This window comes from Cervus elaphus, chromosome 7 (assembly GCF_910594005.1).
Source record: "Cervus elaphus chromosome 7, mCerEla1.1, whole genome shotgun sequence".
Taxonomy (NCBI): domain Eukaryota; kingdom Metazoa; phylum Chordata; class Mammalia; order Artiodactyla; family Cervidae; genus Cervus; species Cervus elaphus.
The window spans coordinates 25,629,402-25,645,209 of NC_057821.1; the positions used below are offsets into that span (position 1 = coordinate 25,629,402).

Below are 15,808 nucleotides of genomic sequence, written 5' to 3' on the forward strand. Positions count from 1 at the left end.
AAGCAGAGTTCACAGACACGGGAGAGGAGGGGAGGAGAGGAGGAAGTGGTCCACAGACAAGAAAATGCCTGAGAAAATGATCCTGGGCTTGGCAGCTAGGAGAGCAGCTTGTGGCTGTTAGGAGAGCAGCTTCGGCACAACGCCTGATTCAGTGAAGTGCAAAGTCAGTGGTGGCGGGAAGTGACGGCAGAGGGGGAATCTGGAAAGTGAGGTCAGGAAGAGGGATGGGTGGGGGGCCCAGGGGAGGGAGGGCTGAGTCTGGTTAGAGAGAACAGTGGGCACATTGATAGATGGAAGACAAGGAGCCAGTGGAAAGGAGTTTAAAGATATGGGAAGGTTCATAACAGCCAAAGGAGTCTCAATGCCCATCGATGGATGAATGGATAAACAATATATAATACATCCACACAATGGACTGTTAATCAGCCTTAAAAAGGAAGGAAATCCTGACACGGGGATGAATCTTGAAGACATTCTAAGTGAAATAAGCCAGTCACAAAAAAGACAAATACAGTATGATTGCAATATGAGGTACCTAGTGTAGTTGAATCCATACAGATAGAATGTAGAATGGTGCTGGCCAGGGGCTGGGGGGAGGGATTCATGGGAACTTTTGTTTAATGGGTAAAGAGTTTCAGCTTTACAAGATGAAGAGTCCCGGAGACGGATGCGACTGGTGGCAGTACAATAATGTATATACTTAATGCCACTGAACTGTACCATTTTTAGGTCAAATACGCAATTCTGAATCTATTTTGAGCCCTCTGGGTTCTAGCATGGGACACCTTTGTCATTCCAATAGTGTCTGCTATTTCTCCGACTATCTACCTGGCAACCTGCCATTTTCCTTTGAGTTTCTGTTAACCTTAATGCACAGCCATTGTTTGTGGAAAATGTGCAAAAAAGCTTTCCTCAGAGACGACTATACAATATGATTACTGCATATTTCAGTTTCTGGATGGTATGACAGATTTTCTAATACTGTTTAGTTTACTATGTAAACAAAGTGGTGCAAATCTTTTAAAAAGTGTTTAAAAAGGTAAATATTATGTTATGTACATTTCATCATAACTTGAAAGAAAAGGGACATTAGTGAGAAACTAATGAAAGCTGAATAAATCTGTGGTTAACAGTCTATTACGAAGATTTAAATAAAGTACATGAATATACACACAAAAAAACTTAAAAAAAAAAATACATGCACTAATACAATACCACAATCTTCTTCTTTTAGCTGTTAACTGTATTGTTATCATCTGCCTCCTTTTTCAGCTTCAGTGAAACAATTCTAACTGTATCAACTATAAACCTACCGTGTATAAAGCAATTTTAATCAACCATATGTAAATTATTCCCTCATGTGTTAATAAATACCTTGACCTCCCGAAGGTTCATGCATTCTTCCCAGGAATAAAACTTTCTTTTCATTCTAAAAGAGAAGAGAGAAACAAACAGCACGCTTATTCCCAGTAACAGGCTATGCTTTATCTTTTAAAAAAAAGTTTTCATTCTGGACCTAATGAACAGTGCTTAAAGTGGGTTCCAATTTCTACCAAATATTATACTATCCAAAACAGCACTTTACTGAGAAATCTGGCAGTGCAATCAATTTTTCAGCACAAAAGTTCCCCAGGAGAGTCAGTACAGGGTACTGCAAAGAGGTCTGGACTGATGTCTTGCTCTGTCACTAATTAGCTGACCATGGGAAAATCCCATGGGCTTATTTTATCTAGACCAGAGCTGTCCAATCGAACTTTCTGTATTGGTGGGAATGTTCTGTGCTGTTCAGTATGGGAGCCATCAGATGCACGTGACTACTGAGCAGTTGGAGTGAGGCTAGTGCAACACAGAAACTGAATTCTTAATTTAAATTTTAAACTTAAATGACACATGATTACTTGCTGCCATGTTGGACTGCACAAGGACAGGCCCTCTGGTACAGGGGTTGGCAAACTATGACCCATGGACCAGCTCCCCCTGACCATCTGATTTGATACAGCCCACGAGACAAGAAGGGCACTTATCTATTATTTTACTGTAAAAATATTTATTTATTTGGGTCTCAGTTGCTGCATGTGGGACCTTCACTCTTCACTGTGGCATGTGGGACCTAGTTCCCTAACCAGGGACTGAACTTGCATTGGGAGCATGGAGTCTTAGCCACTGACCCACCAGGGAAGTCCCTCACCGATGTTTCTAAATGGTTGCAGAAAACAAAAGAAAAATAGTAAATCGTGACATGTGAAAGTGATCTGAAATCCAAGCTTCAGTTTCCACAAATGAAGTTCTGCTGGAACACAATCACAGCCGTTTGCTTCTATATGATCTGTGGCTGCCTTCCCACTGCGACAGCAGAGCTGGGTTGTGACGGAGACTGTATGGCCTACAAAGCCCAAAATATTTACTGCTTGGCCCTTTGCAGGAAAAGTGTGCCAACCCCTGGCCCAGAGCCTGAGGAGACAGACAGAGAGCCCGGTGAGCTGGCCAGAAAGCTAAGGGTGCCCGCTTTCACAGCACTTCAACCACATCCTCTCATTTGAATCTCATGGCAGCCCCACGAGACAGATGGGATGGGAGGAAACCAAGACGCAGAGAAGTTATGCCATTTCCCCAAGGTCTCATCGCTGGCTACTGAAGACCAACTCTCACCTCTCCCTCTCATTCTGACAGTCTGTCCCCGATATCACATTTTCTCAGTTGAGTGACCAGTCCCTTTATTCATGCCCTCGGTATTTTTCTGGCCCGTGCTACGTGGCAGAGGCCCAGGCACGAGAGAGACATTCCTCATGGCACCGACCTTCGAGCAGGAAGTCAGGTGATCAACCGTCTTCTGTATTGAGTGCTATGGAGGAAAGGGTCAGGGCATCGTGAAACTGGGCCCCAAAGCGACCTAACCTTGTCTAAGGCATCAGGGAACAGTTGTCCAGGGAAGTGGTATTAAACCAAGACCTGAAGGACCAGGGGATTCAGCCCAGTTGGAGGCGTGGGGTAGCGAGTAGCACAGGAAGGCAAAGGGCAGAAAGGTATCTGGTGAGTTCAAGAAGCCAAAGGCCAGAGTGGCTGGGATGAAGTAGATAAGCGGTTAGTGGGAAGAGATGCGCCAAAGAAAACAGGAAGGGGCCGATTTGTAAAACTGGGGGCTTGATCCTACAATTGATAGGAAGAGGTTAAAAGCTCTTAGTTTGGGTGCTTTGAAAGCAGAGTCTGAGTCAAGGACTCGGATGCAGGGAGCTTATTGGGAAGTTAATTCCGGGAAACCAGGGCAGGGAGCAGGGAATCTGAGAACAGACAGCCGGGGTAAGAACCACGAGTATGAAGGATAAAACTCACTTTTTAATAGCAATCAGTTCCCCAGACTCGATGCTTCTTCCCAGCAGGACGGAACCATAGGTTCCATCCCCGAGTTGCTTGATGGTTGTGTATCTATTCATGGTGTGCCCGCTCAGGCCGGACACTCATCTCAGGGCCGAGGCGGATCAGTCCTGCAGCCGCAGCCGACCTCCCCAGAGTGTAACCAGATTTTTCTATGGCAGCTCCAGCACACGGTATTCAATAGAACGTGACTATCTCCCAAAGACATATTTTCAAAGATGAGTCTTCTGCCTGTAGAGAACGATAAGAGACAAGGATAGATGTTAACGGACATTCTGAGTCTGGCTAAATCAGGAGCCGGTTGTAACCCCCCAGCGCATCATCAGTTATTTGTAAATAAAGTTTTATTGGCACACAGTCATGCCCACTCACTTGCATATTATTGGCATCTGTTTTCATGCTACACAGCCAAGTAGGTCTGACATGGACTGTATGGTCCACAAAGCCTAAGGGACGTATCTTCGTGCCCTTTACAAAAAAGGTTTGTCCACTTCTGGTCTAAATAATGCTCTTTTCTAATTTTTTATAAAACGAGAAAGAATTCTTGGAAAGTGATTTCACCACTGACTCAGAAATTAATCAGCTGCAATTCGATACCTTTCTGCTGACTAACCACTGTAGGCAAACACTACATGATAACTACGGCCGATGGAAATTGCTGAGCTACAAAAATCCATGCTAAATTTGCTGTGTTCTGTGTAATTCAGCTACAATTAACAATGTAAACACACAAAAGCCAAGAAATGCTTAAATTAAGATTCTCCTGATATAGAACTTACACGTGCTTCATGAACTTTTGTGGCTAGGCAAAGATAGTATTTTAATATTTTTATTACTAGACATTCGGAAGCTAAACAAAGAACTAGTAATTTTTTTAAGGCCTGCATGCAGGGTGTGTCTCTTAAAGTCATTCACTTGTGTTTTTTAAAAAAGATAAGTCAATGATTTTTTCATTTATAAAACTGTCATTCAGTCTGCCTATAATGAAGAAAATGTAGTACATAACTTAAGTGGTTGCAATGCCTTTAGGCAAACATTAATAAAATGTAAATACTTTAAATAAGAACACTAAAGGCATTAAAAATACATCTGTCAAACTAATAATCTGAAAATTCAAAAGATCAGAAAAGAATGGTTAGAAGTACATGACATTCTGCAACTTAATCCAGACAATACAACTTCTCCTTCCAAAAGAATTCCAATCAATAAATGTAGAAGGAAAGAGGGAATTAAGAAATTCACTATTAGGAAAACTTCACAATTTGTTACAGACAAGATTCGCGGATGGATGCAAATATTGGTTGATGAATGTTTGGGGAGAAACAGGGGACATAAAGTCAGGTGAAATAAGTCCGAGAAAGATAAATACTGTATGATGTCACTTAAGGCAAATCAGGGAAAAGGTGTCTAGGTATTCTATGTACTGTTCTGGCACCTCTGTAGTATGTTTGAATTATTATAGACTAAAAGTTGAAAAAAATTCTCAGAATGGTAGAGGAAGTAAATCTTTAAAAAGATAATATGTTATCTTAAGCATTTTTTCAGCCTAAAATATTATAATGTAGATTTAATTAATAAAACCTAATATGAACTTGTTCATAAGACAGAACACATCATACATCATGGCTTCTCCACTTCACGATTAGTGCATTATGGACTATTTTGGATTCAAGCTATGTCTCAACATAGAAACAGCATTTGGGCCACAACATTAGCAATTTGGGGCTCTGTGCTTTTCCTTCTTGTTTATATTTATCTCCATCTATTTTTCATATGGGGCTTCCCAGGTGGCTCAGGGGTAAAGAATCTGCCTGTCAATGCAGGAGATGCATGAGATTCTAGTTCAATCCCTGGGTTGGGAAGATCCCCTGGAAAAGGGAATGGCAACCCATTCCAGTATTCTTGCCTGGAGAATCCCATGGACAGAGAAGACTGGCAGGCTACAGTCCACGGGATCACAAAGAGTCAGATACGACTTAGAGACTAGACAACATTTTTGATATGACAATATGGTTTTTGCATGATTCATAATTTCATTTTCCAAGTTAAAATTCCCAAACCATTGTTGTATGTCATTTTCCTTAAAAAAAAAAAAACCACTGGAACTTTGATTTGTCAAAAATCAGCTAACCAATAAATTACATGCTTTATTTTTTTTTAAAGTAGACTTTCACCTACAGACAATGGGAAGTCAATTTTTTTTAACAAGAAAATAACATGATAAGATTTGCATTTTGTAATCCAGTTAGTTAGAATATTCTTCTTAATGTCCAACTTAAACTTGACTATTCTAATTTCTTCATGCTGCATCTTTTGCAGACATAAAAAAACTATCTCGTGAAAATGTGCATGTTCATCAAATTAGTAATCAGATGTGTACCTCTCAGCCTCTTGCTGTAATTACACAATCTTTCCTCATAGGACAGATTTTTCCACTCCTTTAATTATCTTTGGCATTCATCTCTGAATCCTCACACATTTTTCCATCTCCTTGATGAATTATGGTGACCAAAATTTAATAATGATCTACATTCCAGTAGCATGTGGGCTTTCCTCTTTTTTTTAGGGGGGGACAATGGGCATTATACTATAATAATAATAATTCATATCTATTAATTATTAATCATTGAAGCCTTTCTTTGATAGTTACTTCCTCATTGACTAAAATTGTATAATTGGGAAAATGTTTTCCTAGATTACCATTGAGAAAGCTCTCTTGAAAAATTTAAGAGCTTTATCAAAATCATGTTAGAATGGGTCATTCATTCAGTACACAGTCACCCTATGATTCCTCCTTGCTACCGTCAGTCACATTATCATAGAACAAAACTCAATTAATCTGGCAAGATTTGACCCTCAACACACCATCGCAGTTGCTTTTTAATTTTATTTCGAGTAGTCACACACTGCTGTAAAACGGATCCGACTAGAGTCTCTTCGGGCACTGAAGTCAGGTTGACAGTGTCTGATTTTATTCATACCAAGATGCCAAGCACTATGCAAGGCTTTTGGGGTACATTATGGATAAGGGAACGGTCCTTCCTTTAAATGACTCACAACTGTCACGTACATGGAAGTTGCAGGAAACACTATGAACCTACGGCAGAGACAGCAATTCTTGGGAGGAGGGAGAGATCTGACAACCCTTCAGAGCAAAAGCAGTATTGAGGTTTGAAGAATAAGCGAAGTTTTATTATACAGAAAAGGGAGAGAAAGGAATTACAGATGGAAAAAAACTCTGCCAAAGGTTGGTGGGTATAAGAGCTTGGTATGCTCATAAGGGGGCAAACACCTATTCATTCCTACACTGTGTAAACTGTAGAATCACTTGGGAAATTTTTAACAGATAATGATGCCCAAGTCCCACTTCTAAGAGAAGGTCAAGAGTAGGGGCTGAGCTCTGGTCGTTTAGAAAGCCCTCCAGGGGATTCCAATGTGCAACCCAACTGTGAAGTACAAAGCTAGGGCATAAAAGCCGTGGAGGGCAGTAAGGAAATGCAGGCTATGGCGAGAAACTGAGTGAGGTCTAGTTGTGAAAAGGTGTATTTGTCATGCAGGAATTTGGTCTTTACCCTGCCACAAGGGAACTCTCTGGGGTTTTTAAGCAGGGAAATCACATGAGGAAGATCCCTCTTGACTATTCACACTGATGTTGGAATAGAGAAACTTGAGGCAGACAGACAAGTTTGAGAATACTGCAACAGTTAGGTGAACTAGGTAGAAGGTCTGAACCAAGGTTCTGGACAGGATGAATGTTAGAGTAGGAGACACTGTGGGATCTATTTTCTATGGTGTTGAATTTGAGGTGTGTACAAAACCTCTCATTGGAGACGCTCTAAGGCTGTTGCATTTTTCCCCCTAAAGATAGTGCATTGTTAGAGTTCTTCTTAGGAGGAGAGCATTCAGACAAGGCTAATATATTGCACAACTCTGGGGTATCATAGAGAACTACATGAATGGTGTCCACTGGAGTTTTGCAACATGGCAGCTGGTGGGTCCAGAAGAAGGGATGTGTGAGAGTCTCAACCTACACCTGAATTACTGTTCAACTCTGGGTGACAGACTTTAAGAAAGATATCAAAGGACATACTAACGGGCTAAATGAAAGCATAAGAAGAGTAGCTGAAACAACACAGAATGCAGGAAGAAAAGGAGACGCAGGAAGCTGTGTTGATTATTTCAAGTGTACAGAGGGATACTGGAAAGAAGGATGAGTTACATTATATATGAATCCAGAGGACAGGACCATGACAGCTATCTGAGTTTTCTATGCTCTAGTAAATTATTTCCTATACCACAAAAAAAAGAAGAAGAAGAAGAAGAAGAAGAAGTGGCATTATTCAAATTAACATTAGACAAAAAGTAGCATTCAACCAGTCACTTCTGAACATAACCTAGCAGGAAGTGGTTAATGCGATTTGAGATCAGTATCGTTCAGCTGATCATCATTTTTGTGGTGGCCTGAATGTAATGACCCACGTTATGCTCTAAAAGGAAACGACAAAAACTCACTGCCACTCTGGGAAAGCAACAGGGTGATAGACAACACGCTAGGAGAAAGAAGGACCGTATGAGATGCCGACGCCCAACAGCCATGCTCCTCTTGCCGCTTTGTTTATAGAGCTCTGATTTTATTCAGCTTCAGCATCACGACTGATGCTGAAGCTGAAACGCCAATACTTTGGCCACCTCATGAGAAGAGTTGACTCACTGGAAAAGACCCTGATGCTTGGAGGGATTGGGGGTAGGAAGAGAAGGGGACGACAGAGGATGAGATGGCTGGATGGCATCACCGACTCGATGGGCATGAGTTTGAGTAAACTCCGGGAGTTGGTGATGGACAGGGAGGCCTGGCGTACTGCGATTCATGGGGTCACAAAGAGTCGGACACGACTAAGCGACTGAACTGAACTGAACTGATTTTATTCAGGGTTCAACATAATCAGGGATGGCAGCCACCTACTACAGCCTCAGGGCATGAACTAGGATCAGTCAAAGCCAAGCCAAGCAATTCTACCTCCTACTGAATACTATTTAGGAGTGGGACGATGGTCTGACTTATGAATCGGGAAAGTGAGCTGGCGAGGGAAGAGAAAGTCTTCTGAGGGGAAATCTACTCCCTGATAAACACAGTTGGGGCTTCCCTGGTGGGTCAGCGGTAATGAATCTGTTTGTAATGCAGGAGACCGGGTTTGATCCCTGGGTTGGGAAGATCCCCTGGAGGAAGGCATGGCAACCCATTCCACTATTCCTGCCTGGAGAATCCCCATGGACAGAGGAGCCTGGCAGGCTACAGTCCACGGGGTCACACAGAGTCCGACATGACTGAAGCGACAAACAGCAGCAGCAGAGACAGCTGACCAAGAGGTTGCCCTGTGTTTTCACCTTGAACATGGTTGTATAAAGCTGTGATATTTAGAGCTGAGACAGTCTTCTGGTGATGCTGAGATGTCATCTCTCAAGATGAGAATCCCAGCTGTTGAGGATGGACGCAAAGAAAGAAGCTGAGTCCTGGATGACATCACTGGGCTGCTGCATGATGCCTGAAAATATCTGCTTTAGATTTCTTATTCTATGACCTAGTCAAAAGTCCTGGTGCTGAAGCCACCATCAGGTATTCTATCAAGGACAGATGAAAGCACTCCTGTGGGACACGTACAGTGACCGGGGCAGGGCAGTTGGGGTAAGTTCCTGGCAGGGTGGAGACCACCACAGTGCTTCAGCTGCACAAGGAAGAAGTCACCATGTGGACCACTGGCCAGGAATCTCAAGGAAGGCTTAGGGCCACTGATTTCTAAATAATGGCTAAGTTCTCTTGTCAAGGACATGTCACTTACTGATCCATGCATCACTGACAAAAACCAATTTTTAAAAATTTACCTTACCAATGATGTTAGTTTCCCACAGCTGCTGTTTGCAAATTACCATAAACTTGGTGACTTAAAACAACGGAAATGTATTCTTTCATGTTTCTGGAGGCCAAAGCCTGCAACCAGGATCACTGGACTGACGTCAAGGTATTGGCACTTTCTTTAGAGGCTCAAGGAGGAATTCATTCTTTGTCTCTTCCGGCAACTGGTGGCTGCTGGTGTTCTTTGGCTCACGGCCACATCACCCCAATCCCTGCCTCTGTGGCTGCACTGCCTTCTCTTTCTGTGTCAAATCTCCCTCTGCTTCTCTCTTACGAAGACTAGTGTTTGCATTTAGGGCTCACTCAGATAGGGCTTCCTCGGTGGCTCAGTGGTAATGAATCTGCCTGTCAATGCAGGAGACACAGGAGAGACGGGTTCGATCCCTGGGTCAGGAAGGTCCCCTGGAGGAGGGCTTGGCAACCCACTCCACAGTGTTTTTGCCTGGAGAATCCCACAGTCAGAGGAGCCTGGCGGGCTACAGTCCATAGCGTCGCAAAGAGTCGGACATGACTGAAGTGCCTGAGCACATACACATACCCACTCAGACAACCGAGGTTTATCTCCCCATCTCAAATAATTTAATCACATCCACGAATAAGCCAAAAAGGTGGTAATAATAATTCTAGAACTTACTAAGTATACAGTAGCATGATAAGTGCTTTGTATATATTAATCTATTCCGTCCTCTCAACGGTGCCAGGTAGGTACTATTATTATTACCCTATTTTACAGATAAGGAACCGGAGACACAGCTACTTATTCAAGGTTATGCAACTAATCAGCGATGGCACTGAGACAGGAACCCAGGCCGACTGCATCAAACTCAAGGGCGCAATTGCAAAAGATCCAAAGGTCATGAAATCTTTTGAGGATCTGAAAATGAGAGGAATTAAAAGGAGTACTTTGTAGCTCAAAGTTCAAATACGGAAACCACTGATGTGGCCATGCTCCAGTTGGCCTCATTCTACAATCCAGCTTCGGCGGACCCAGCGGGGACCTTGCCAGCACCCACTGCCTACAGCGGAGGCGACTGATTGTGGACAAAGAGGGACCGAGTCCCAGTTTCCACTCGGCTCAGACCCCCTGTGCCTCAGAGCATCTCTCGGTCCTCGGGTTAATTTCCGTGAAGTTAGGAAGAGAGACTTAATGAAGTGAGGTTGTTTCCTGCTCTAATGCTCTGTGGTTCTATGACTCTCTGGGTCAGGAATCAAGCTAGCACTTGGCTGGGGGGGAAAAAAAAAGGATCAACGTTTCCACCTTTCCAATCACATGCACAAAAGCTAGCGAAGGGCAGATGGTTCCCCAGAGGGACCCCATGTGCTCCCATCCAGAGCGGGACAAGAGTCCCACTGCCTCAGCCAGACCCCAAAGCTCTGAATCTACCCCTTCGCCCCCTCCAAGTCCTGAGGCTCCTGTCATATGCTACAACATGAATGAAATTTGAGATGTTTGTGCTCAGTGTAACTCAGTCGTGTCTGACTCTTTGCAACTCCATGGACGGTAGCCTGCCAGGCTCCTCTGTCCATGGGATTCTCTAGGCAAAAATACTGCAGTGGGTTGCCATTTCCTCCTCCAGAGGATCTTCCCGACCCAGGGGTCGAACCCACGTCTACTGCGTCTTCTGCATTGCAGGTGGACTGTTTACATCACCTCCTCAGGGCGTCTTGTCCCAACCCACACAGACACAGCCAACAGCTCTCTCCACGAGAGGTCATAGCACCCTGTCCCCCACCTCCTCAGGGGTCAGTGACACACAACCCCACCCCAGACACTCCCATACTTCCTTCATCTGTGTTCTCACACCTCCTGATTTGCTTTCACCAACAGGTTCTCATGGTTTAAATGGTCAGAATATGAATTTCAGTTGTTGCTAGGTATGTTTTATACCACCCTTGGTAAGTACCTCCAAACACAGTGCTTCTATTTCTTCATGTGCAAAGTCATGGCAACCAGAGAGTCTGCCCTGAGCAGAAATGTTCTGAAGTTCTGAGATGGAAGAATAGTAAATACTGCAGAAAGATTAAAGCAGGCAGGCTGCCTGAGACCTCCCACCACAGTGCTGGAATTACTGGGTCACAGAGAATCGCAGCAAAGCCTCTGCAAAGTAGTCAGATCAGGCCTATGGCCTCTGGGCTAGGCTGTACCCAACTTACAGAGTGATACAGCTATATTTCGATTTCAAAGGGTTCCAGTCCAACTTTGAAATAAATGCTATGGATTTGGGGGCTAGGTGACTTTGGGGAAACCTTCCTGCAGTCTGTCCCAATTGCCCCTCACTCCCGGTTCCGTCCTCAGAGGGACACTCCATTTGCTCACGGCCAGCAGTGCAAGCCGGGTGCCCTGCTCATCCCCAGCCTGGGAAACCGTCTGGACACAGGGTGGTCCACTCTTTATTTTTGAAAGCTTGAGAGCCACTGAGTAAATGACACAATTACTCACTTTTTAAAGATAGGAGGCAGCAAATTGTATGCAAAAGTGGGCATCTCTGGAAATTGCGGTTTACCAGCCCCTCTCCCCCCATTCAGACTTGTATGCTCTTCTCTCTGAGCCTTGATTGTTTTCCACTGAAAGGATGCTACTGCTTTCACCTGTCCTCATAGGAAAACTGGATCACGTGCAAAATAACTCAAGGGCCCTTCTCCTGGTAACTCTGAGTTCCGTTTTACCTCAAGTGGCATGAAGTCTAGGTTCACACGTGTCCTAACTTTACAAGAGTAAAGTTAATACTGTTACACTTCTTTTAAAAGGGTACTAAAAGTAGTACATCTATTTCTTTTCCTTTTTTTTTCTGGGACCTAATTCTGCTCCCCATATATATTTCAGCAAAAATGTCCTTTGAGTATTTTGCCTCTTAGATTAGTGCTTTTTTCTGCACTGGGGGCAGCAGCTACAAGGCCAACTGTGGGTCTTGCTGTGCCATTCCTGTGCCAAGGAGCATATCAGAGATGCTTCTGGCTACTGTCTTGGGTCTCCCTGGTGACTCAGGGGTAAAGAATCCACCTACAATGCAGGAGATGTGGCTTCGATCTCTGGGTTGGGAAGATCCCCTGGAGAAGGAAATGGGAACCTGCTCCAGTATTCTTGCCTGGAAAATCGCATGGACAGAGAAGCTTTGTGGGCTAGAGTCCATGAGGTCGCAGAAGTCAGACACGACCGAGCGACTGATCATGCTCGCACTGCCTTTAACTGGAAGGATGAAGAAGAAAACCATTACCTGGGTTGCCCTCTGCTATTCCACAGAGGCTGTTTTATATCCTGACCTCCCTCTCCTCCTTCAGCCTGAGCTCCTGAGTAAAGAACTCACACACCAAGTCTTGGGTCCCAGGAGAGAGGTCTAGAACCTTCTATCACTTCTCCTGCAAAGGGCCAGATGCCTTGATCCCAAAGGAAAGTCTTCCACTGCTTGTAGATTATTTCTAAACTAGGACCCATAGAAGCTCCAATACTTTGGCCACCTGATGCAAAGAGCTGACTCATTAGAAAAGACCCTGATGCTGGGAAAGATTGAAGGCAAAGGGAGAAGAGGGCAAGAGAGGATGAGATGGTTGGATGGCATCACCTACTCAATGGACGTGAATCTAAGCAAACTCTGGAAGACAGTGAAGGAAAGAGGAGCCTGGCGTGATGCAGTCCATAGGGTTACAAAGAGTCGGACATGACTTAGCAACTGAACCACAACAGGAACCCTCATTCTATGTAGTTTGTGGGCTGTGAAGAACCAAAGAGAAAGGAAATATTGAAGACCCAGAGGAAGAATAACTTGCCCCTGACTAATGGGAAATTGTGTATGAGCCGGGATGACAGTCTCTCAGCTTCATGAAGGCGGTGGTCATGGTCTGGGCCCCAGCTGCTCACCTGTTGACCACCCTCTGTTCTAAGGGTGGGCTAGAGAGGTTGAGGTGAAGATGAGGGAGGGAGTCATAACATGTCTCATATTCAAGCGCTACTCAAATATCACAGCACGTTTAAATCACAGCAGAGCTCATGAAACATTAAGATGCTTCACAATCATGCATGATAACAAAACAAATCAATGACACATGTTAAGGAAGACAATGCTTAACATAAAAATAAAACAGAGCAGTGGCCAGCAAATGTTTTCTGTGAAGGGCCGGTAAACACGTTAGGCTGTGAGGGTGACATGTCCCTGTCACCACTACCCAAGTCCTCTGCTGTAGCACAAAAGCCATCACAGATGGCACGTGAATCAATGGGCACGGCCGCATCCAGTACAAGTCTGTTTTCAAAAGCAGGCGGCAGGCAGGACATGCAGGGCATGGTGTGTGGATCCTTTAAAACACAGGGAAACCCTGCAAGGAGGCAGAAGCACTTGAGCCTTTTCTGCCTAACCCACATTTACCCCTGAGTCACAGGGTTACATATACAGACTGCGTGTATCTTGGGAATATAAGCTCCCTGAGGGCAGAGGTTTTGTTCCGTTCACAACTGTATTCCCAGCATCCAGATAGATACCTGGCATCCAGTTGGCCTGAACAGGTGCTCATAACAAAGATGTGCTGAATGAATTAATGAATGAATGAGTAACTTACGGGTTTGTAAAGGGACACTTTGACTGTTGTCAATTTGGTGGCACTAGAGGCTTCCCTGGTGGCTCAGACGGTAAAGAATCTGCCTACAGTGTGGGAGACCTGGTTCGATCCCTGGGTTGAGAAGATCCCCTGGAGGAGGGCACGGCAACCCACTCCAGTATTCTTGCCTGGAAAATCCCCATGGACAGAGGAGCCTGGAGGGCTACAGTCCATGGGGTTGCAGAGTCAGGGACAAGTGATCACGCACAGGTCACAGTGGTAAGGAACCCTCCAGCCCCTGCAGGAGACGTAAGAGAGGCAGGTTCAATCCCTGGGTCAGGAAGATTCCCCTGGAGGAGGAAATGGCAACCCACTCCAGTATTCTTGCCTGGAGTCCTATGGACACAGACAGCCTGGTAGGCTATAGTCCATAAGAGTCTCGAGAGTTGGGTCTCAAAGAGTTGGACACAACTGAAGAGACAACACAATTTTCCTATACCATCAACCCCACTTCTACCGCCATCCCTCATATATAATTTGCAAAACTGAACAGCTCTATAGAGACCAGGCCATAAAAATTATGAATCCTTCTCAAAAGTTTCACAACAATTTAGGAAAACATGTGCTTTTTAACAGCCAAGGTAATATGTAGGTATACACGGCTTACTTTTTCCTCACTCACTTTTGTGAGTTAAATCAATCAATAAATTTCACTTGCAAAGCACAGGGTTTCCAGGACACTTGGACACTGTTTCCATAGGTGATTAATGATATAACAAATGCTCCCACTTCCCCTTTTGTAAAAAGTAGAGGAAGGCTACTAACCCTGAAATGATATACAAAAAAAGTGACAGCTCTCCAAAGATGTACTTTTTTTTCAAACTCTGAGTTGGCTTCACAAGGCAGCGTTCCCAGGAGCTGAAGCCAGCTGCACGTGAGTTCAAACCCAGGCACTCTTTCTATAAAGGTTTCAACTTTCAAAGTACAGCAAGCCAGATACTTAATGTGCAAGGATGCTTGTTTCCTTGGAAGGAATTAAGAAAGGAAGCGCTCTGCTTGGACTGAGTATTTCCCTTGGATGCTAGTGAGCAGCAGAATTTTCCTAGCATCGGACAGCACCTCACGAGGAGCAGAGACAGTGAGTGTGAATTTTACATCAGCCTTGGTTACCACCTCGAGAGGATCCTTTGCTGTGTCTTCTACTTCTAGGCTACTGGTAGAGGTGTTTCTGATTTCTACCTGCCATAACACTTAGCATTTCAATGTAATTTGCCCCTGAAAGTGATTTGCTTCAGTAAATTGTTTTCACCAGGTAATTTTCTCAAACACTCTGTACACATAAAGATGTTAAAACTGTTTCAAGGTAAGCACAGTCAGTCTAGGACCCAGTTACACTGTAGATATGTGTGTAAGTCACCCGGCACACATCTCTATTTGTACATTTTCCCAGTCACCCACAGAAACCACAAACACTGAGGTCCACAGATAGGAGGCTTCTGGTGATCTAGTTACAGGCCTTTCTCAGAAGGCCATGGTCATCCAAGACAGCTGATGAAACAATTTATGGTTAAGTAAGACACTACTCACAGGCTGACAGATCAAGATGCACAGAAAGGTCACTGTGCCCAGAATTCTGCCCAGAAACCGCTAGGCAACTCGTCCTTCCATAAATACACACACTCACACATACCCCCACGATCAGAAAGACAGAAGTGCTATGTACAACTCCAACTCAGCAAGATCCTGCAAAATGAAATGGAGGAGCTTGCTGCAAAGAAGCAGTGAAAAAGCAGAAAAAATTTAAAGGCGTCCTTGTTCCTGGCAAGTTTCACATGGAAAGACAGCAGCAGATCCCAGAAGCAGAGCTGTAGCCAGGAATAACCTAAGCTCAAGCCATTTTAAGTAAGGGCAGGATAACACTTACTAAGGATTCTACATGGTTGCCAGCCTCTAGGCCTCCAAGCTGAGCCGTGACTTGACTCCAAGTCAGCCGAC

The 15,808-nt window shown here is 44.2% G+C and overlaps 1 protein-coding gene across 1 annotated transcript in view; it reads right to left on the reverse strand.

The window, feature by feature from the left end:
* CILK1 (ciliogenesis associated kinase 1) overlaps positions 1 to 15,808 on the reverse strand; it is a 45,616-nt gene that overhangs the window by 26,619 nt on the left and 3,189 nt on the right. Inside the window, exons 2-3 of the mRNA XM_043907731.1 lie at positions 3,331 to 3,603; positions 1,375 to 1,429 (exon numbers count right to left, since the gene is read on the reverse strand). Of these exons, the coding sequence (XP_043763666.1) occupies positions 1,375 to 1,429; positions 3,331 to 3,431 (156 nt within the window). The 5' untranslated portion in view covers positions 3,432 to 3,603. The remainder of the gene's footprint in view (positions 1 to 1,374; positions 1,430 to 3,330; positions 3,604 to 15,808) is intronic.